Raw genomic sequence first — 24,420 nt, 5'->3', positions numbered from 1 at the left:
TCTGAAACATTTCCCACTTTCTTGTATCTACACCAACATTTCTGATGAACTTAATCAGGAAGCCCAAATCTCTTGCTGCAGCATAATTCCAACTTGCAACATGCACACAGGTGGACTTCAAACTCTCTTACTGATTTGCTCAATCTGATGTTTGAATATTAACCTATACAGGAATTTAATGCTTTACAAAAAGCAAGGACTTCTCATATAAGAAAATGCTTTCTATAAAGGAGGTCAAAGTAATAAGAGTATTAGAAATCTCTTTGATGCAGCGGGAAGAGTGATCATTAATTTGACAAATTCAGGCCTGAGAACTCTGATTTTAATACTCTTATCATTAAGCACAAACAGGTTGCTATCCTCTCCACCTAAATGCTGTGAGCCCTAAATCTGCATGTCTTGTGGCTTGACTAACTTCACTCAATGCACAAGTATCAGGATCCTTGAGAGAGACTTCCCCAGTATGCCATATGTAAAGTGGCATTCCTCATGCAACACTCATGAGATACATTATATATTTATTTGCTCATTGTCTATCTTCCCTCACAGGAATATAGGTTCCACAAGAGCAGGGACTTTGTTTTGTGCAATGCTGTCTCCCCAGAACATGGAAGAGTATTGAGCCCATAGTAACCACATAATAAATATTTGCTGAAAAATGAATAACAACGAGAAAGTGAATGATTTAATGAAAATCTTCTCATTTTCCATTTACAGAAAGTTTGTAACACTATAAAGTGAATGTAAGAATCCTCAAGGTAAAAAAATATTTTTTTCACCATGTGAGCCTATTCAAATCTGTAGGTAACAGCCAGCTAATCTTCAAATAAATGTTTCTTTGTAAAAAGTAATGTGACTACCTATTCTGTAGTGAAATATCCCTCTGTCTTTGTTTTCTTCTCAAGACAAATGACCTTACTGAAGTTTACTACAAAACTTTCGATAGCTTACTGGCACAGAACTTTCTTTATTAGAATACATATCTAATGTCTCCATATATGAATCACCCGATTTTTATTTCTCTAACATCTTCATTTTCACTGGCTCTGCATCATTTTTCTTCCTCATGGACGTCTGTTTTTTCATAGAACACTTGACCTGGGAAGATCCTAAGACAGCGTTAGTCCAGGGGTTTCGAACCTTTCTTTCAGCAGCGAGATCTATCTCACATACAAAATCTTGATGAAAGCAGAGTCAGGAGTGGAGGGGTCGGAGCTGGCCTCCCTTGAGGCTACACTCACCTTGACTCCAGCATCCCTGAGACACTAAGGAGGATCGTAAGCCTCCTTTGAAAATTAATGGATAGTCTAAACTTCCCTAATTAAACTGAGAGGCATGTTCTGTGTCGACCCTTCCATTTCTCCAGAAGGAAACCCTTCTCATCCTCTGGGCTAAAAGCATTAGCTGCAAAAGTACAGGATGTGTGCCACATACTATACAGGCAGTGGAGGCACACGCTGAGGGAGCACAGAAAGGAAGGGCCCTGACCCCAAATTCCTCACCCACCAGCTAACCAGACCTGAGCTGATCCACAACCTCCCTCGAGGGAGTGATTATTTTTCTCCTATTTTATCCTCACTTCTCTGTTGCCTGCCTTTACCTTGACCTTTGTGTAATTGTCCTGATTCTCTCCTACTTTACCTCCCTACCCCCATCCCACCCCCACAAACTATGAGCATCCCTAAAGCCTAGGCAGTGTTCCTCTGCTCCTCCCCCACTTTCTCATTATTTAAGAACCAGTACAGTTTAGGTCCCAACATTGTCTGCTTTGGGTTAACAATCCCTTGATCCTCATTTTTCTCCTAATTCTGTTCAGTAAGAGTTGTGTACTGGACGTCTCCACCTGGGGTCACCTGCTATCATATAAAGTCCAGACGCTGAGCTCTCTTCTTCCTCTCCCTCCACTGGCACTCCTTTTCTTTCTTTTCTTTCTTTCTTCTTTCTTTCCTCTTTTTCTTTCTTTCTTCTTTCTTTCTTTCTTTCCTTTCTTTCTTTCTTTTTTTTGATAATTATGCCATCACTTCCATTAATTTTTATTTTATTTTTTTATTAATTTTATGGCTATGTTGGGTCTTCACTGCTGCGCACAGGCTTTCTCTAGTTGCTGTGAGCGGGGGCTACTCTTCGTTGCAGAGCACGGGCTTCTCATTGCAGTGGCTTCTCTTGTTGCAGAGCATGGGCTCTAGGCACAGGGGCTCAGTAGTTGTGTCTCGTGGGCTCTAGAGCGCAGGCTCAGTACTTGTGTCTTGTGGGCTCTAGAGCACAGGCTCAGTAGTTGTGGCACATGGGCTCAGTAGCTGTGGCTCAGGGGCTCTAGACTGCAGGCTCAGTAGTTGTGGTGCACAGGCTTAGTTGCTCCGTGGCATGTGGGATCTTCCCGGACCAGGGATCAAACCCATGTCCCCTGCACTGGCAGGCGGATTCTCAACCACTGCAGCACGAGGGAAGTCCCAGTGGCACTCCTTTTCAATGTCCCCATTATTTTCCATGACTTCATGGAGCACTTAGTTCCCCAAGCTTGAAACTCTGAAGTTATCTTTGACTCCTTTCTCTTTCAAATCATTTATGTACAAGATGTATTACAACAGTTTTGCAACAACATCCTCCTGACCTGACTGTCTGGAAGCTGTTCTAATGTAGCACAGCTAACAGTACATTTGAGGTGAGCAGGGACCGTGTCTGTTGGTTTTCCACTGCCTGTAGGCACAGAGCCTGGCACGGAATAGATGCCTAAAAATTCTTGTTGAAAGTATAACTGAATGGGATAAAATTTACTGTAGCATAAAAACCGTAAGCAAATTACCTAGTACTGTAATAGGGTAATGTGTTAGTACACTTGGGAACATTAATAAGATATTATAGCATAATTAAAATGATATTTTCAAGCACATATTAATGGCTTGGAAATTGCTCCCTATTATGCTTTTTTTTTTTTTTTTTTTTTTTTGCGGTACGTGGGCCTCTCACTGTTGTGGCCTCTCCCATCGCGGAGCACAGGCTCCGGACGCGCAGGCTCAGCAGCCATGGTTCACGGGCCCAGCCGCTCCGCGGCATGTGGGATCTTCCCAGACCGGGGCACGAACCCGTGTCCCCTGCATCGGCAGGCGGACTCTCAACCACTGCGCCACCAGGGAAGCCCCTGCTCCCTATTAAATGTGAAAATAAAGAGAAGCTGAATACAAAACCCATAAATCTAGTATTAACCCAATGGTGAAAATCTAGAAAAGAAAATACAAAAATATTTAACACTGGTTATCTCTAAATGGTGGTTTTAATTTCTTTTCATACGGCTTTAAAATTTTTCTAGCTGCCTTATTTTTTATAAGCTTAAGATTCTGAAAAAGATTTGCCACCATGGAAATAACCAGGACTATTGATGAGATTTGAAAGAAACGTGTATTAAAAGAGGCATTATTTCAGGGTAGGTGGTATTATAATCCATCTCCCCGACTTTTTCTAAAATCAGCTTTAAAAAACATTGCTTAATATTTTCAGTATCCTTCACTCCAACATGTATTGCTTAGTTCTCTCCTTCTGTCAGCCTTTATATAGTTGAGTTTATCATTATATCATATTACATTAATTTTGCTGAAATGTCACTTTAACTTTATTATTCTTTTGTTAAAAATTGTACTGTCTCCTTATTACTTATAGACAAAATAAAATTAAAAGTCCTCAATCTATCAAAGTCCAAACTTCAACATCCTATCTCACCTTCCATGCATACAGGACAGACTCCTACTGTGCCTACTCCACTCCTGGACCGTTGCCTGATGTTCCCCATATCCTTTACTCCACTTCAAATCTTATACTTCCTTCCAAGCTTAAAAAAAATGTTCTTAGAATTTCCTTTGAACACCCACAGCCCTTACGCATAATCCTGTAATATGCATTTTTAGAATTAAAAAAGGTTAGAGCCGCAAGACACTATTGAAATCATTTAGTTCAATTCCTCCCTTTACAGATGCAGAAACTACAATCCAATTAGAAAAGGTGACTTGTTCAGGGAAAAAAAACAATCTAGGATTAGAATTCAATATTGAATGCTTAGAGTTTAGTATTTTAACTAATACAGGATCTACTATATTACTGGATCTCCCATCTGCTGATCAATTGCTCAGCAATTTTTCATGACTCCATTTCTAATGGTATGTCTTGCCTGTCTATCTTGATTGCCCTCATTTGCTCCAGGGCAGATACCCTGGCACAGAATTCCTTTCCATCTCCATTGTACCTAGTGTTGCAGAGGGAGTGCTGAAGAAGTATGGCGGACGTCCACCTCAAGCAACCCAATGATGGAAGTGAAGATACAAATCTGTGACAGCAATATTCCATCTTAACAATGTGGCTGCTACATCCAATTGGATGGTAATGACCATCAAAGGAGGTGGTGTCAACTTTCTTTTACATTCTATATGGCCGTTCTAGCCAATCATGAAACCTCAGGGTTATGGTTCCCATTAATATCCTGGAAAGAGAGCCAGGATGGGGAAACAAGGACTGGAACTGGGTCTACAGGTTACGTCTCGGCAGTCAGTTCAATTGTAAAACACAGAGGCTTAAGGAAGGATCTGACTCAAAAGCCAGGCTGAGTAGTAGATTTCAAAGTTGCCAGAGGCTCTTTTCACACACACACAAATACACACACACACTCTCTTTTAAATTCTGAATGATATATACACGGAAGAGAAACATTCTAACAACTGTACCAATCAAATAATGTACAATATGTTAACAAATAACTGGTGGATGAAACTCCGTTGCAAACCAGAAGACCAGGAGACAGGGAAAAGTGAGCCTCTTGGGGTTAATCAACAGTCAAAGGCAGGGAGAACTAGAACAGGCCCCCGGAACACAATCATGCCAGCCCCTCTGTCGTGGCTGCTGTACTCTGGGGCCATGAGCCATACAAACCCAGAAGCATCTGTCAAAGGTTTCAGACAGCTGTGCAAGCACTCTCTGCCATTTGTTCAGCTGTTCTGAAGTGGCAGAAGAATGCTCCCAGGGTTCCATCAAGTAGAGTTCTTTTTCAATTCAGAACAATATGATTAGAATACGATTAGAATATTAGTTCTGATTTTGTCACTCTGAATATATATATTTACCTGGGTGAATACATCTACTGCTTATTTTCGCAGCTAACAAAGGTGAACAGAAAACATCGTGACACATTAAAAAATGAGTAACGCTGAAGAAATGATATAAATCACTCTTTTACTGTAATAGCAGAGTTACTGCTTAGAGAAGTAGGTGCCCGTTCACCTGGCAATTCAAAATGTCTTGAATATAATTTGTCAAAATTCTATCACTTTCCTTCCTTTCTTGTATATGAGCATCACAGTTTCAAGGAAAATGATTTAATGGTGAAATCTCAGACGGCAGTATAGCCAGTTCACCTTACATAGAGCAACACAGTTACTATGTTGTGGAAGTGAATGCACTGGACTTGTTAAGAATGTGAACTGCTCCTTCCCACCAAAGGAAGGAAAAAGAAAAAACAAGAAAAAGAAAACCTTCAAAAGAAAGATATAAAGGCTCTAGTGACTGATCTTTGTTGCTTTTCACATAAAGACTCAGTGTGTAGGAGTTAATTATATTAGTTATCTTGGGTAACAAGCTTGAATTCTGTGCTTCAAAGTTATTAATCAACCACCTTTCTATATACAGTTCACAAATGAATGGACTTAATCCCTGTATTAAAACACAAAACAAAACAAACAATTCCATGTTTCGTGACTTTTCAAAGTTGATTATCTTCTTGGCATTGCTTTACAAGAGGCCAGATACACAACTGCTGCTTTAGAAAAGAGTCTCTGGCAGTTTACATGAGAAGCCCGTGAAAGTGGATTTAATCACATTTAAAAGTTATTCCTCTTCAGACCAGACATAAAAGGTCACCAAGAAAAAGCATTTTTTCCCAGTGATTCAACCACATTGGGTTAGTAAAATTTCTACTTCCAATGATCGCACAACTCCTGAGAGAGTCTGCTTGTTTAATGTGTCATATGGCTAACATTTGCAAATTTAAACAATTCAGGGGAGGAAATAAAATATTTAAGATGATAACATTTACTGTCAAAAGAAGTTTGCAGATTTCTCTCTCTTTTCTTTTTTGGTCATGTCTAATTCTTCAGGGTAAAACATAACATTATTTAATTCTAAAGCAGCAATTTTATATAGATGAGGATCTTTATCTCCTAATTACCAAAGGACATTTTACTTGTAAAAATCATTACACGTGTAAAATAAACTACAGTAAATGAAGGAGTTATTACCATAAATCATGATGCTTATCCGCATTTAAGCGTCTCTGTGGTCTAATAAGAGCAAACAGTAGCTTGGTGTATCAATATTCCCATAGACAATTTACAATGATGTATTTCTCTGATTTATTAAAAGCCTAGTCATGGCTCAAAGGTCTCTGAATACCCATAAAATTAGGAAATAATTGTCATAAAATTAAGAAATAATAACAAAATCTCCATACAAGAAGCAATTCAACAAGATAGTACCTACTGGAAATGACTTACATTATAAAAATAATATTGAAAATTATAACTTTGACTAAGCTATATCAATAAACTATGTTTTCATGAAACAAAATTTTTGGTACAACTGCTATAGAATATACCTCATTTATACAACCATTTCTTTTTCTTTTAAATTTACCCTGAAATAATGTGTATGTAGGGATATTTCTTTCTATATAATTTCGCTTTGAAGTTTTCTGATTTCAAATATAGTAAATTAATGATTTTAGCATAAAAAATAGGTAATTTGACAAGGTTATATAAGTATTGTTCAATAGCTATCACAGTGAATAGTTAAGTGGAATCTAAAGTTTAGGAAATTATTATCAGAATATAATTAAGTGGTATTATTATATTTAAGCTTTAAATAAATTAAAAAGCTAAATATTTAAAGATATGTTTTGGCATAAAGATCTATATGATGCAAAGTATAGCCCATTAAAATTCCCTCTCCTGTCATGTTTTTCACAATATGTGAACAAGTTTATTGTATTTTGGGGAAGATAACTGTGGAAAGTTACTTAAAATAGCTGAATGAAAATAAAGGCTTGATTAGAAAAAAGGAAAAGAGAAATATGTTTATGTTAAATTTATGCTAAGGGCCATGAAATATGAATAAAGAGATATTATTTTTTCTTAGCTGGGAAAGTTCATTTTATATCATTTCTTTGTAATATAATCTATAGGCTCAATACAATCTCAATGAAATCAGTAAGCGACTTTCTTGACAACAGAGAGAAGGAAGTGTTTCATGAGTTTAGATGGAGGGAATGAAGTATAAGAATGGTCAATAGACTTATGAAAATTAAACTGTATTCAATTCAGGACTTTCAATTCTAATAATTTTTCTTAACTAATAGGATAACTGTGCAAAGAATATTTCTGACAGCGCTTTATAATAGTTAAAGACTATAAACAATATCAGGCTGATTAAGCAAATAATTCTCATCCATACGATGAAATACTCATCACTAAGAATGATGATAAGTTTCTGGATTTATTTTCCAATGAAAGGTGTTAACTACCTATTGTTAAGTGAAAAAAGAAAGTTACAAAATAGTATACAAGATACAATTTAATTTTTTTAACATGTGTTGAAATGGAAGATATATACCAAAATACTAAAAGTAATTTTCTCTGGGTAGTAGGACAAAGGGGTTTTTCAACTTTTATACTTTTTGACATTGTGGGAATTTTCCATTATAAGGCTGCATTATTATAATCATAAGACATTATTTTAACACTCTGTGTGGGAATTTATGGATAATAATAATTAAGTAAAACTGAAAGGAAGTGGATACAGACAGCCTCTGAGAGAAGAAACCAATAAGATAAGACTTTGAAGAAAGTTTCTATAATATTAGAGACTCTGCTGTTTGTCCACCCACTGTGAATACACAGGGATGCCTGGGGTATAGGATACTGCATGGTGGAATCACGTGTGCTTTGATTTTCTAGTTTTCTTATTCCTTTTCTTATCATTTAATGCTGACATCAAGGTGAACACAGCAGTGATGGAGCCTCAATTCATATCACTATACCCTCCTGTGGTCCTTATACTTAATATGAAAGCTACATTTTAAGGGTGTACTTGCATAATCCAGTAAGTGCATGTCTTCACAAGGTCCATTCTAAAATGTGCCCCAGTGATTTCACATGGGAGATTTATTTTTAAAAAGTATGATAATGTGGTTAACTGCTACAATGTATATAGTCTGACTCCTTTTAACAAAAAAATTAATTTGTCTAGCTCTTATTCCATGTTTTAAATAAGTTTATATGAATATTAGCTAGTGTGGAAGTTTCACTGAATGAAAATATCTGGTATAAAAATGATTTGATTAAAATAATAACAACACATCTATTGGGTATTTATTATGTGTCAGGCATAGTTCTAAAAGCACTTTATGTAATTAAGTTAATTATTCCTCAAAACAATCTATGAGGTAGATGTTATCATTATCCCTTATTTTACCCACAGGAAAACTAAAGTTCAGAGAACTAAGTCCCTTGCCCAAAGTGACCAGAGCAGGTGACAAAACCAGCTCATCTGGCTACAGAACAAATTTTATTTTTATTTTTCACAGATTTACAAAATTTTTTTAATTTAAAATTTTAGAATAGTTTTAGATTTATAGAAAAGTTGTGAACAGTAATACAGACAGTTCCTATATACTCCTCACCAGTTTCCCTGATTGATGAAATCTTACATTACAGGGAACTTCCATCACACCTAAAGAGCACACACTGCTATGCTGATATTAACTAAACTGCACACTTCACTTGTATTTAACTCATTTTTCCCTAATGTTCTTCTTCTGTCTCAGGATTCTGTGGAGGATACCACATTACATTACGCTGTCATGTCTCCCTAGCCTCCTCTGGGCTGTGACAGTTTTTCAGACTTTCCCTGTTTTTCATGACCTTGACAGTTTTGAAAAGTACTAGTCAGGTATTTTGTAAATGTCCCTCAGTTTGGGTTTGTGCGATGTGGCTTTCCAGATTAGGCTGGGGTTATGGTTTTCGGAGGAAGACTACAGAGGAGAAGTACCATTCTCAATACATTATACAAAGGGTACATACTACCAATGTGACTTATCTTTGATGATCTTAACCTTGAAGACCGGGCTAAAGTACCATTTGCCTGGTTTCTCCATTTTGAAGTTACTATCTTCCCTTCCCTTCATTCCATGCTCTACTTTTTAGAAAAAAAGTTACCAATCAAAGCCCACATTTAAGTGGGTAGGAGTGGGAGGGAATAAGATACACCTACTTGAAGGGGGGATATCTATATAAATTATTTGGAATTTTTGTCAGAGCCTTCGTTTTTAACCCACTCTTCTATATTGCCTCTGACATCCTACCCTTTCTTACCATTTTGGCATATTATTCATGTGCAGTAGTTTAAAAACACAATTCTTCACTAATTTCCTGCTTTTGCAAAGATCCAAAAATATGTTAGAATTAAATGTGACAACCAACAAATTTGTTTGAAATTATTTTCCACTACCACTGTAGGATTTGTCACTGAGGGATGCATTCAAGTCCAATTTTTTTCAGAAGTATTCTGTAAATAACTTACCAGAAATATTCGTTCAAGTTGATCCTGAATGTCTTTCATTCCTGGAAAAGCAGCAACTCCTTGGATCATTTCAACAAAGATGCAGCCGACTCCCCTAAAGAGAGAAGAAAGAACTGTTACTAAAACATCAATATACTCTGCTAAGAATACTAAATCTGGAATTAGAACATCTAATTAGAACATCTAAATCTGAAATTAGAACATCTACTCCTACAAAGGAGAAACAATGAACAAATAATATTCTAAATAAGTATAAAGGGCTGTGCCACATGTACCTAGATCCCTTAACTTTCCTTTCCCTTCTCTGTCTACTGCCCAGAAAGGACTCCAAGTAGATGCAACTACATAGGCTCAGAAAATGGTGCAAACCAATAAAATATAAGCCTCACTGACTACGTTACTCACAGGATATGGAGAAGAAACTCCTTAGCTTGATATAGAAAGCCTCCATAGTCTTGTTCTAACATCCTTTTCCAACTCTATTTCACAAATTCATAATGTATTATCCGCTATAGCTGTCCAGGGCTCAAAGCTCTCTTTGCATCAAAATCATTTGGGGAACTTTTAAAAAATGCAAATGATCTGAACACAAACCCCAGAGACTCTGTTTCAGTCAGTTAGAGGCAACGCATTGACTCGGGCTTCTCAGGTGATTTAGGGCAGCTACACTGAGGATCTCTGAGCCATACTGATCTGTCCACAGGCCAAGCATAAACCTATACAACTTGGCTCAAGTTACTCTAATACCTAGAACTCCCTTTTTCTTCATTTGTTTGCTCTTGACATGTAAATCCAACCCAACCTATATAATATAATTTAAATGTAATCTCTTCTACAAAGCCTTCCATGAACATTCTGCCAGACAGGACAGCTCCCTCTATGAGTTTATTTCTTAAGCTCTTATTCATTATCAGTCATCTACTATGGTCCAATTCTTCTGCCAGGCTCACAGTTCCTATCTGGTAAGGCAGTCGAGCATACCAGGAGACCTTGCCTCCCAGACCACAGAACCCAACAGGAACACCGAATCCACAGTACAGGCAGACAGCCAATCAGATACTTCTACTGAAAGTTTGGAGATAAAGTCACCTGGGACCAGGATGGAAAGAAACTAGCATATGTTGATGAAATAAGTCACATTAAAGGCAAAGAACTTGCAAGAATGGCCACCTTCCTGCAGATGAAGTTCCCTGAATTGACCTGGTTCCCACCTTCTTAAGGCCTGGATATTCTGATAAACCAGTGTTTTTGCTAGATCTCTCTAACTTCTAGCAATTCTCTAGGATTTTTTTTTTAATGGTTCTACCTTTAATGGGTTTATGTTGCCTGAAAGGATACTAATAAAATCATCAACATATTGGGACACTTCGTCAATTGCTGCACTCGTATTCAATTTAGAGTGAGCAGTCCCTTGTGTATTTATTTCAGATCCTCTAGAGGTTAAAGACAATGCCTTACTTCTCTATACCTGCCCCAGTTGTATGTAAACAATACTTTGAATTAAAGAAGTAATCCATTAGCAGAAATCTCTTCTCTATTACACCACATAATTTTTATCCAAATTAAACACCAATAGTATATACAGTGAAAATGACTGAAAACAAATGGTACTTTATATCATTAAAAAATTCCATTTAATAATGAATTAATTTCAAAGTCAGTATTCTAGGGAGATGAGTTTTTATTCTTATTTATTTTAACATCTTTATTGGAGTATAATTGCTTTACAAAGTTGTATTAGTTTCTGCTGTATAACAAAGGAAATCAGCTATACATATACATATATCCCGATATACCCTCCTTCTTGGGTCTCCCTCCCACTCTTCCTACCCCACCCATCCAGGTGGTCACAAAGCACTGAGCTGATCTCCTTGTGCTATGTGGCTGCTTCCCACTAGCTACCTATTTTACACTTGACAGTGTATATATATCCATGCCACTCTCTCACTTGATCCCAGCTTACCCTTCCCCATTCCCCGTGTCCTCAAGTCCATTCTCTATGTCTGCATCGTTATTCCTGTCCTGCCCCTAGGCTCTTCAGAACCATTTTTTTTTTTTTTAGATTCTATATGTATGTTTAGCATACGGTATTTGCTTTTCTCTTTCTGACTTACTTCATTCTGTAAGACAGTCTCTAGGTCCATCCACCTCACTACAAATAACTCAATTTCCTTTCTTTTTATGGCTGAGTAATATTCCATTGTATATACGGGCCACATTTTCTTTATCCATTCATCGGCCGATGGCCATTTAGGTTGCTTCCATTACCTGGCTACTGTAAACAGAGCTGCAATGAACACTGTGGTACATGACTCTTCTTGAAATACGGTTTTCTCAGGGTATATGCCCAGTAGTGGGATTGCTGGGTCATATGGTAGTTCTATTTTTAGTTTTTTAAGCAACCTCCATACAGTTCTTCATAGTGGCTGTATCAATTTACATTCCCACCAACAGTACAAGAGGGTTCCATCTTCTCCACACCCTCCCAGCACTGTTTGTAGATTTTTTGAAGTTGGCCATTCTGACCAGTGTGAGGTGATACCTCATTGTAGTTTTGACTTGCATTTCTCTAATGATCAGTGATGTTGAGCATCTTTTCATGTGTTTGTTGGCAATCTGTATATCTTCTTTGGAGAAATGTCTATTTAGGTCTTCTGCCCATTTCTGGAGTGGGTTGTTGATTTTTTGATATTGAGTCGTATGAGCTGCTTGTAAATTTTGGAGATTAATCCTTTGTCAGTTGCTTCGCTTGCAAATATTTTCTCCCATTCAATAGACAAAGAGCGTTGTCGTTTCGTCTTGTTTATGGTTTCCATTGCTGTTAAAAAGCTTTTAAGTTTCATGTGGTCCCATTTGTTTACTTATTTATTCATTTTATTATTTTTTTTGTGGTGTGCAGGCCTCTCACTGTTGTGGCCTTTCCCGTTGCAGAGCACAGGCTCCAAACGCGCAGGCTCAGCGGCCACGGCTCACGGGCCCAGTCGCTCCATGGCATGTGAGATCTTCCTGGACCGGGGCAGGAACCCGTGTCCCCTGCATCGGCAGGCGGACTCTCAACCACTGCGCCACCAGGGAAGCCCCATTTTTTTTTTTATTTTAATTCCATTTCTCTAGGAGGTGGGTCGAAAAGGATCTTGCTGTGATTTATGTCATAGAGTGTTCTGCCTATGTTTTCCTCTAAGAGTTTTAGAGTGTCTGGACTTACATTTAGGTCATTAATCCATTTTGAGTTTATTTTTGTGTATGGTGTTAGGGAGTGCTCTAATTTCATTCTTTTACATGTACTTGTCAAGTTTTCCCAGCACCACTTATGGAAGAGGCTGTCTTTTCTCCATTGTACATTCTTGCCTCCTTTATCAAAGATAAGGTGACCATATGTGCGTGGGTTTATCTCTGGGCTTTCTATCCTGTTCCATTGATCTATATTTCTGTTTTTGTGCCAGTACCATACTGTACTGTTTACTGTAGCTCTGTAGTATAGTCTGAAGTCAGGGAGCCTGATTCCTCCAGCTCCGTTTTTCTTGCTCAAGATTCTTTTGGCTATTTGGTGTCTTTTGTATTTCCATACAAATTGTGCAGTTTTTGTTCTAGTTCTGTGAAAAATGCCGTTGGTAGTTAGATAGGGATTGCACTGAATCTGTAGATTGCTTTGGGAAGTAGAATCATTTTCACAATGTTGATTCTTCCAATCTAAGAACATGGTATATCTCTCCATCTGCTTGTATCAATTTCTTTCATCAGTGTCTTATAGTTTTCTGCATATAGGTCTTTTGTCTCCTTAGGTAGGTTTATTACTAGGTTTTTTTGTTGTTGTTGCTGCAATGGTAAATGGGAGTGTTTCCTTAATTACTCTTTTCAGATTTTTCATCATTAGTGTATAAGAGATTTCTGTGCATTAATTTTGTATCCTGCTACTTTACCAAATTCATTGATTAGCTCTAGTAGTTTTCTGATAGCATCTTTAGGATTCTCTATGTATAGTATCATGTCATCTGCAAACAGTGACAGCTTTACTTCTTCTTTTCCCATTTGGATTCCTTTTATTTCCTTTTCTTCTCTGATTGCTGTGGCTAAAACTTCCAAAACTATGTTGAATAAGAGTGGTGAGAGTGGGCAACCTTGTCTTGTTCCTGATCTTAGTGGAAATGCTTTCATTTTTCCACCATTGAGGATGATGTTGGCTGTGGGTTTGTCATATATGGCCTTTATTATGTTGAGGAAAGTTCCCTCTATGCCTACTTTCTGCAGGGTTTTTATCATACATGGGTGTTGAATTTTGTCAAAAGCTTTCTCTGCATCTATTGAGATGATCATATGGTTTTTCTCCTTCAATTTGTTAATATGGTGTATCACGTTGATTGATTTGCGTATATTGAAGAATCCTTGCATTCCTGGAATAAACCCCACTTGATCATGGTGTATGATCCGTATAATGTGCTGTTGGATTCTGTTTGCTAGTATTTTGTTGAGGATTATTGCATCTATGTTCATCAGTTATATTGGTCTGTAGTTTTCTTTTTTTGTGACATCTCTGCCTTTGGTATCAGGGTGATGGTGGCCTCGTAGAATGAGTTTGGGAGTGTTCCTTCCTCTGTTATATTTTGGAAGAGTTTGAGAACGATAGCTGTTAGCTCTTCTCTAAATGTTTGATAGAATTCACTATGAAGCCATCTAGTCCTGGGATTTTGTTTTTTGGAAGATTTTTAATCACAGTCTCAATTTCAGTTCTTGTGATTGGTCTGTTTAAATTTTCTATTTCTTCCTGGTTCAGTCTCAGAAGGTTGGGCTTTTCTAAGAATTTGTCCATTTCTTCCAGGTTGTGCATTTTATTGGCATATAGTTGCTTGTAGCAATCCCCTATGATTCTTTGTATTTATGCAGGGTCAGTTGTTACTTCTCCTTTTTCATTTCTAATCTTATTAATTTGAGTCTTCTCCTTTTTTTTCTTTCTTGATGAGTCTGGCTAATGGTTTATGAATTTTGTTTATCTTCTGAAAGAACCAGCTTTTAGTTTCATTGATCTTTGCTATTGTTTCCGTAATTTCTTTTTCATTTATTTCTGATCTGATCTTTGATGATTTCTTTCCTTCTGCTAACTTTGGGGGTTTTTTTGTTCTTCTTTCTCTAAATGCTTTAGGTGTAAGTTTAGATTGTTTATTTGAGGTGTTTCTTGTTTCTTGAGGTACAACTGTATTGCTATAAACTTCCCTCTTAGAAATGCTTTTGCTGCATCCCATAGGTTTTGGGTCTTCGTGTTTTCATTGTCAATTGTTTCTAGGTATTTTTGGATTTCCTCTTTGATTTCTTCAGTGATCTTTTGGTTATTTAGTAGCATATTGTTTAGCCTCCATGTGTTTGCATTTTTCACAGTTTTTTTTCCTGTAATTGATATCTAGTCTCATAGTGTTGTGGTGGGAAAAGACACTTGATATGATTTCAATTTTCTCTAATTTTCCAGGCTCAAGTTGTGACCCAAGATATGATATAGCCTGGAGAATGGTCCATGAGCACTTGAGAAGAAAGTGTATTCTGTTGTTTTTGGACAGACTGCCCTATAAATATCAATTAAGGCTATCTTGTTTAATGCATCATTTAGAGCTTGTGTTTCCTTATTTATTTTCATTGGTGTATTAAAGTCCCCTACCATGATTGTGTTACTGTCGTTTTCCCCTTTTGTGGCTGTTAGCATCTGCCTTATGTATTGAGGTGCTCCTATGTTGGTGAATAAATATTTACAATTATTATATCTTCTTCTTGGATTGATCCCTTGATTATTATGTACTGTTCTTCTCTCTTGTAATACTCTTTGCTTTAAAGTCTATTTTGTCTGATATGAGAATTGCTACTCCAGCTTTCTTTTGATTTCCATTTGCATGGAATCTCTTTTTCCATCCCCTCACTTTCAGTCTGTATGTGTCCCTGGGTCTGAAGTGGGTCTCTTGTAGACAGCATATTTATGAGTCTTGTGTTTGTATCCATTCACCCAGTCTATGTCTTTTGATTGGGGCATTTAATCCATGTACATTTAAGGTAATTATCAATATGTATGTTCCTATTACCATTTTCTTAATTGTTTCAGGTTTGTTTTTGGAGGTCTTTTCCTTCTCTTGTGTTTCCTGCCTAGAGAAGTTCCTTTAGCATTTGTTGTAAAGCTGGTTTGGTGGCGCTGAATTCTCTTAACTTTTGCTTGTCTATAAAGGTTTTGATTGCTCCATCGAATATGAATGAGATCCTTGCTGTTAGAATAATCTTGGTTATAGGTTTTTCCCCTTCATCACTTTAAATATGTCCTGCCACTCCCTTCTGGCTTGCAGAGTTTCTGTTGAAAGATCAGCTGTTAACCTTATGGGGATTCCCTTGTATTTATTTGTTCCTTTTCCCTGCTGCTTTTAATATTTTTTCTTTGTATTTAATTTTTGATAGTTTGATCAATATGTGTCTTGGCGTGTTTCTCCTTGGATTTATCCTGTATGGGACTCTCTGTGCTTCCTGGACTTGCCTATTTCCTTTCTTATATTGGGGAAGTTTTCGACTATAATCTCTTCAAGTATTATCTCAGACCCTTTGTTTTTCTCTTCTTCTGGAACCCCTATAATTCAAATGTTGGTGTGTTTAATGTTGTCCCAGTGGACTCTGAGACTGTCCTCAATTCTTTTCATTTTTTTTCTTTATTCTGTCCTGCAGTAGTTTTTCCCACTATTTTATATTTCAGGTCACTTATCCGTTCTTCTACCTCAGTTATTCTGCTATTGATTCCTTCTAGAGAATTTTTAATTTCATGTATTGTGTTGTTCATCATTGTTTGTTTGCTCGTTAGCTTTTCTAGGTCCTTGTTAAACATTTCTTCTATTTTCTCCATTCTACTTCCAAGATTTTGGATCCTCTTTACTATTATTACTCTGAATTCTTTTTCAGGTAGACTGCCTATTTCCTCTTCATTTGTTTGGTCTGGTGGGTTTTTACTTTGCTCCTTCATCTGCTGCATATTTCTCTGTCTTCCCATTAACTTAACTTACTGTGTTTGGGGGTCTCCTTTTCGCAGGCTACAGGTTTGTAGTTCCCATTGTTTTTGGTGTCTGTCCCCAGTGGGTCAGGTTGGTTCAGTGGGTTGTGTAGGTTTCCTGGTGGAGGGGACTGGTGCCTGTGTTCTGGTGGGTGGGGCTGGATCTTGTCGTTCTGGTGGGCAGGGCTGCACCTGGTGGTGTGTTTTGGGGTTTCTGTGAACTCATTATGATTTCAGGCAGCCTCTCTGCTAATGGGTGGGTCTGTGTTCCTGTCTTGCTAGTTGTTTGGCATGGAGCGTCCAGCACTGGAGCTTGCTGACCGTTGGGTGTAGCTGGGTCTTAGAGCTGAGACAGAGATCTCTGGGAGAGCTTTCACCGATTGATGTCCTTAACTCTACTCTCCCATCTCAGAGGCTCAGGCCTGACACCAGGCTGGAGCACCAAGACCCTGTCAGCCACACGGCTCAGAAGAAAAGGGAGAAAAAAATAATAAAAATAAAAAGTAAAAACTAAATAAAATTTAAAAATTATTAAAATTTAAAAAATTCGAAAGTAATTTAAAAAAAGGAGAGAGAAACCAAAGCAATAAGCAAATCCTCCAACAATAACAAGCACTAAAAACTATACTAAGATAAACATAAAAATCAGAAACAAGTCAGTCACAGACAGCAAACCCCAAGCCTACAGTTGCTCCCAAAGTCTACCGCCTTAGTTTTGGGTTGATTCATTTTCTATTCAGGTGTTCCACAGATGCAGGGTACATCAAGTTGATTGTGGAGATTTAATCCACTGCTCTTGAGGCTGCACGGAGAAATTTCCCTTTCTCTTCTTTGCACAGCTCCCGGGGTTCAGCTTTGGTTTTGGCCCCACCTGTGCATGTAGGGTGCCCTCAGGCTTATGTTCCTACCCAGACAGGATGAGGTTAAAGCAGCGGCTGATTAGGGGGCCCTGGCTCACTCACGCGGGGGTGGGGAGGGGTATGGTAGTTATAAGTGGAATGCAGGGCAAGACTGCCACAGCAGAGGTTGGTGTGACATTGCAACAGCTTGAGGCGCACCGTGAGTTCTCCCAGGGAAGTTGTCTCTGGATCAGGGGACCCTGGCAGTGGCGGGCTGCACAGGCTCCCGGGGGGCTGTGGATAGTGACCTGTGCTCGCACACAGGATTCTTGGTGGCTGCAGCAGCAGCATTAGCATTTCATGCTTGTCTGTGGTGTCCAAGCTGATAGCCGTGGCTCGCGCCCAGCTCTGGAGCTCAATAAGGCAGTGCTGTGCCTTCTGTGGGCAGAAGGGAAGGAATCCCCTCTCCTTGCACACCCTGAAACAATGGTCTCTTGACTCTTAGGCAATTCCAGAGTTTTTCCTGGACTCCCTCATGGCTAGCTGTGGCGCACTAGCCCCGTTCACGCTGTGTTCATGCAGCCAACCCCAGTCCTCTCCCTGGGATCTGACCTCCGAAGCCCGAGCCGCAGCTCCCAGCCCCCACCCGCCCCACCGGGTGAGCAGACAAGCCTCTCAGACTGGTGAGTGCTGGTCAGCACTGATCCTCTGTGCAGGAATCTCTCCGCTTTGCCCTCTGCAACCCTGTTGCTGCGCTCTCCTCCGTGGCTCCGAAGCTTCCCCCCTCTGCCACCCACAGTCTCCAACCGCGAAGGGGCTTCCTAGTGTGTGGAAACCTTTCCTCCTTCACAGCTCTCTCCCAGAGGTGCAGGTCCTAACCCTATGCTTTTGTCTCTGTTGTTTCTTTTTTCTTTTGCCCTACCCAGGTACGAGGGGATTTTCTTGCCTTTTCAGAAGTCTGAGGTCTTCTGCCAGTGTTCAGTAGGTGCTCTGTAGCAGTTGCTCCACATGTTTATGTATATTTGGTGTATTTGTGGGGAGGAAGGTGATCTCCACGTCTTATTCCTCCGCCATCTTGAAGGTCCCCCTTGGCAGATGAGTTTTAACACATTGTTTTCATCAAATTTGAAGGAGATTAAGAGCAAGAAGGTATACCAGGAAGATGTGGAACCCAACAAACACATCAAAAATATATATACATGTGGAGCAATTCTCACTGAAAACTAACTGAAAACTCGCAGAAAGACTTATACAACCCATAAGAGAGACAGATATGTAATCAGATAGGAAGGGAAGAGAAGCAGTCAGGTCGGGACCTGTGCTCTTGGGAGGGGACTCAGAAGAGGAGGGAGATCTTCCCTGGGGAGTGAGCTGTTAGAGCCACATATTGGGCCGCCAAGCCCTGAGTTCCAACAGTGGGAAGAAAGACTCCCCTCAGCTGGTTAGAAAACCAGTATGACTCACACAGGGGCTGTAAGAAACCTGGACTCCACTTGTGAAGTGTGAACACACACTTGCTTACTCACAAAACAAGGTGGAGAAAGCAAACTGAAACTACACCAGACTCTGGCCAGTTTCCCATGACCACTCTGGCATGCGACCCAGCTGAGCCAAGTGTTCATTCTGGCCCCACTTGCTTTGCAGTGCAGCTCCACACTAGGTGAGGGCTACTACGGACAAGCAGAGTGAATTGTTGTGAAGGATGGAGCCAGCTCAGAGCCAGTCAGCTCAGATCCCAAATGGCACCTGAATGGGGTAACAGTGGCCACTTCTGGCACCTAAGGGGGCAATGCACCAGAAGCAGTTCAGTACTCTGCCACAACCCACATCCAGATCCACACAAAGAATCTAGCCAGCCCCTCTTGATCCAGCACTATGCCCTTCTGGGGCAAGGGTGCTCGTGCTGGAAGAGGGGAGAACACAGTCAGATGGAGTTGACCCAGCTCAGACCTGACCCTCACAGCTTCTGCTCCAGCAGCTTGGGACCTGACCTTGCCCCCAGTAGACTGGAGTTTGCCACTAAGAATAGGGGAAGCCCCAGCTCACACCTAGTTCTTGCTCTAGCCACTCCATCTCTAGTCCCACTTCCTACCAAGGTGATAGCTGCCAGTACGCTCTGGGGAAAGAGAAGACTCATGTTTACATCAGATCCAGTTCTCCCACCAAAGCCAATGGGCACAGACAGACTATATAAGGATGCTTCCACATAAGGACACCCCTTCAAGATCACAATAGGTAATGGTTTCACCTAATTTCAAAGAGATGGAGAAAGATAAGCAAAATGAGAAGACAGTGGAATTTGTCTTAATTAAAAGAACAAGAGAAAACCCCTGAAGAAAACAATAATGAAACAGAAATAAATGATTTATCAGATAAATAGTTCAAAGATTAGTAATAAGACTGCTAATAGAATTAGGGAAAAGAATAGATGAATACAGTGAGCATTTTAACAAGGAAGTAGAAAATATAAAAATAACCAGTCAGAAATGAAGAATACAATAACTGAAATGAAAAACACACTAGAAGGAAGTAACAGCAGACTAGGTGATACAGAAGAACACATAAGTGATCTGGAATATAGAATAATGGAAATAATCTAATCAGAACAGCAAAAAAAAATTTTTTTCTTAAATGAGAATAGTTTAAGGGACCTCTGAGACATCAAGCATACCAACATACACATTATAGGAGGGCTAGAAGGAGTAGAGAGAGAGAAAAAAGGGCTGAAAATGTATTTGATGAAATTATGCCTGAAAAATTCCCAAACCTGAAGAAGGAAAACAGCTATCCAGGTACAGGAAGCACAGAGAATCACAAACAAGATGAACCCAAACAGACCCACACCAAGACATATCATAATTAAAATGCCAAAAGACAAAGAGAGAATTCTAAAGGCAGCAAGAGAAAAATAAAGAGTCCTATACAAGGGAACCCTCATAAGGTGATCAGGTGATTTTTCTGCAGAAACTTTGCAGGCCAAAAGGGAGTGGCATGATATATTTAAAGTGATGAAAGAGAAAAACCTGCAACTCTACCCAGCAAGATTACCATTTAGAATCAAAAGAGAGATTAAAAAAAAAAATTCTCAGACAAACAAAAACTAAAAGAGTTCATCAATACTAAAACTATCCAAAAAGAAGTTAAAGGGTCTTCTCTAAGTGGAAAATAAAAGGCTACGTCAACAAGTAAGTATCCAGGAAAGGAAAAATCCCACTAGTAAAAGCAAATACTGTAAAGACTGGGGATCAACCACTTAAATAAGCTAGTAGGAAGATTAAAAGACAAAAATAATTGTAAAATCAAGTATAACTACAATAAGCAGTAAAGGGATAAACATGAAGATGCAAATTATGACATCAAAAACACAAAATGTGAGCGAGTGGGGTAAAAAGATGTAGATCTTTTGAAAGGTGTTTGAACTTAAATGACTACCAGTTTAAAACAAGTAGATAGGGACTTCTCTGGTGGTCCAGTGGTTAAGAATCCACCTGCCAATGCAGGGGACATGGGTTTGAGCCCTGGTCCGGGAAGATCCACATGCCATGGAGCAACTAAGCCCATGTGCCACAACTACTGAAGCCTGCATGCCTAGAGCCCGTACTACGCAACAAGAGAACTCACCACAATGAGAAGCCCATGCACCGCAACAAAGAGTAGCTCCCGCTCAGTGCAACTAGATAAAGCCCGTGCACAGCAACAAAGACCCAACGCAGCCCAAAATTTTTTAAAAATAAATTATAAAAATAAATTAATTAAAAAAATAACATTTGCATTTCCATGGCAAGACCCTTCAAAAAAAAAGCAAGCAGATATAGTTATAGATCAACATATATGAACTCTATGGCAATCACAAACCAAAACCTACAACAGATACATGAAAAATAGAGAGAAAGGAACATAGGCATTCCACTAAAGAAAATCATCAAACTACCAGGAAGAAACTAAAAGAAGAAAAAAAGAACAGAGAAGAACTACATAAACAACCAAAAAAACAAGTAACAAAATGGCAATAAGTACGTATCTATCAATAATCACTTTAAATGTCAATGGATTAAGTGCTTTGATCAAAAGACATAGTGTGGCTAACTGGATAAAATAACAAGACCCGTCTATATGCTGCTTCCAAGAGACTCACTTCAGAGCTAAAGACACACACAGACTGAAAGTAAGGGGATGGAAAAAGATATTTCATACAAACAGAAATGACAAGAAAGCAGGGGTAGTAATACTCATATGAGACAGAATAAACTTTAGCCTTTAACAAAGGCTAAAATGAAATACAAAGAAGGGCATTATATAATGATAAAGGGATCAATAAAAGAAGAGTTTATAACACTTGTTAACATATATGCACCTAATACAGGACCACCTAAATATATAAAGCAAATATTAACAGACATAAATGGAGAAATTGACAGTAATACAATATTAGTAGGGGACTTTTAGACCCCACTTACATCAATGGACAGATCATCATCTAGACAGAAAATCAATAAGGAAACAGTGGTCCTAAGTGACACATTAGACAAGTTGAACTTAATAGATATCTACAGGACATTACAACTGAAACCAGCAGAATACACATTATTTTCAAGTGCACATGGACTATTCTCCAGGACAGATCACATGCTAGGCCATAAAACAAGTCTCAACAATTTTAAGGGAATTACATAAAACATTTTTTCTGACTGCAGTATGAAACTAGAAATCAATAACAGGGAGAAAAGTGAAAAAAACACAAACACATGGAGATTAAATAACATGCTACTAAAAACCAATGGGTCAATGAAGAAATCAAAGAGAAAATCAGAAAATACCTCAAGACAAATGAAAATAAAAACACAACTTTCCAAAATCTATGGGATGCAGCAAAAGCAGTTCTAAGAGGGAAGTTTATAGTGATACTGGTCTAACTCAAGAAATAAAAGAAAAATCTCAAATAAACCACCTAACCTACCATCTAAAGAATTAGAAAAGAAGAACATACAAAGCCTAGAGTCAGCAGAAGGAAGGAAATAATAAAGATCAGAGAGGAAATAAAATAGAAACACAACACACAATAGAGAAGATCAATGAAGCCAAGAGCTGGTTTTTTGAAAAGATAAATAAAATTGATAAACCTTTAGAAAGGCTCATCAAGAAAAAAAGAGAGAGGATCCAAATAAGCAAAATAAGAAATAAAAGAGGAGAAATAACAACTGATATCACAGAGATACAAAAAAATAATAAGAGAATATTACAGTCATATGCCAACAAATTGGACAACATAGAAGAAATGAACAAATTTCTAGGAACATACAAGCTTCCAAGACTGAACCAAAAAAGAGAGAATCTGAACAGATCATTAGTAGTGAAAATGAATTTGTAATTAAAAAATAAAACAAAACAAACTCCCAGCAAACAAAACTCCAGGACTGGATAGCTTCACAGGAGAATTCTACCAAACATATAAAGAAGAGCTAATATATATTCTTCTCAAACTATTCCAAAAAATTGAAAAGGAGAAAAAAATAACAAAGCTCCCTGATATAAGACTATACTATAAAGCTACAGTAATCAAAGCAGCATGGTACTGGCACAAAAACAGACACTAGATCAATGGAACTGAATAGAGAGTCCAGAAATAAACCCATGCACTTACAGTGGGGTCTTTTTTTTTTTTTCTTTTTTGTATTTTGAATCTTTATAAATGAGTGGTTAATGAGGAAAAATTCATTTTCTTTAAAAATATATTTAAAGATATCCTTCCTGACTAATATTAATACATTTGCATCTTCACCAGAATATCTATCACATGCTTTAATTTCACTGTTTTTGACCAAATTGACTGAAACCAAGGTTATTAAAGAACTGGAGCCTCAGTTTGAAATAATCTATGACAAAGGAGGCAAGAATATACAATAGAGAAAAAGACAGTCTCTTCAATAAGTGGACAGCTGCATGTAAAAGAAGGAAATTAGAACCGTATACAAAAACAAAAGAAAACACCTCGAAATGGTTTAAAGACCTAAATGTAAAACCTGAAACCATGAAACTCCTAGAAGGGAACATAAGCACAATACTCTTTAACATAAATTATAGCAATTTTTTTTGGATCAGACTTCTCAGGGAAAGTAAACAGAAATAAAAATAAACAAATGGGGCCTAATTAAAGTTAAAAGCTTTTGCACAGCAAAGAAAATCAACAAAACAAAAAGGCAACTATGGAATGGGAGAAAATATTTGCAAATGATATGACTGATATGGGGTTAATATCCAAAATACATAAACAGCTCATACAACTCAATATCAAAAACACCCCAAACAACCTGGTTAAAAACTGGCAGAAGAGCTGAATAGACATTTTTCCAAAGAAGATATACAGATCACCAACAGGCACATGAAAAGATGTTCAACATCACTAATCATCAGAGAAACGCAAATGAAAACCACAATGAGATATCACCTCACACCTGTCAGAGTGCCTATCATTGTAAAGTCTACAAACAACAAATGTTGGTGAGGATGTGGAAAAAAGAGAACCTAGCGCACTGTTGGTGAAAATGTAAATTGGTGCAGTCACTATGGAAAACATTATGGAAGTTCCTCAAAACACTAAAAATAGAACTACCCTATGATCCAACAATTCCATTCCCAGGTATATATCTGAAGAAAACAAAAACTCTTATTGGAAAAGATACATGGACTCAATGTTTATAGCAGCATTATTTACAATAGCCAAGATATGGAAGCAACCTAAGTGTCTGTCAACAGATGAATGGATAAAAGGGATATATATATATTTCACAGTATGTATGTACACATACTATGAAATAACCATATAAAGAATGAAATTCTGCCATTTGCAACAACATGGATGGATCACTAAGCATAATGGGTATTATGCTTAGTGAAATAAGTCAGAGAAAAACAAATACCCTATGTTATCACTTATGTGTGGAATCTAAAAAATAAAGCAAATAAATG

General features: G+C 38.1%; 1 protein-coding gene across 9 annotated transcripts in view; it reads right to left on the bottom strand.

The window, feature by feature from the left end:
* The window catches only part of CDK14 (cyclin dependent kinase 14), a 716,216-nt gene that overhangs the window by 184,975 nt on the left and 506,821 nt on the right, over nt 1–24,420 (bottom strand). For all 9 annotated transcript variants that reach the window (XM_070046334.1, XM_070046337.1, XM_070046335.1 and 6 more), the window contains one exon: nt 9,613–9,706. In XM_070046334.1, the coding sequence (XP_069902435.1) occupies nt 9,613–9,706 (94 nt within the window). The remainder of the gene's footprint in view (nt 1–9,612; nt 9,707–24,420) is intronic.

This window comes from Globicephala melas, chromosome 9 (genome assembly GCF_963455315.2).
Source record: "Globicephala melas chromosome 9, mGloMel1.2, whole genome shotgun sequence".
Classification (NCBI taxonomy): domain Eukaryota; kingdom Metazoa; phylum Chordata; class Mammalia; order Artiodactyla; family Delphinidae; genus Globicephala; species Globicephala melas.
This window is presented reverse-complemented; position numbering and strand designations above follow the sequence as displayed.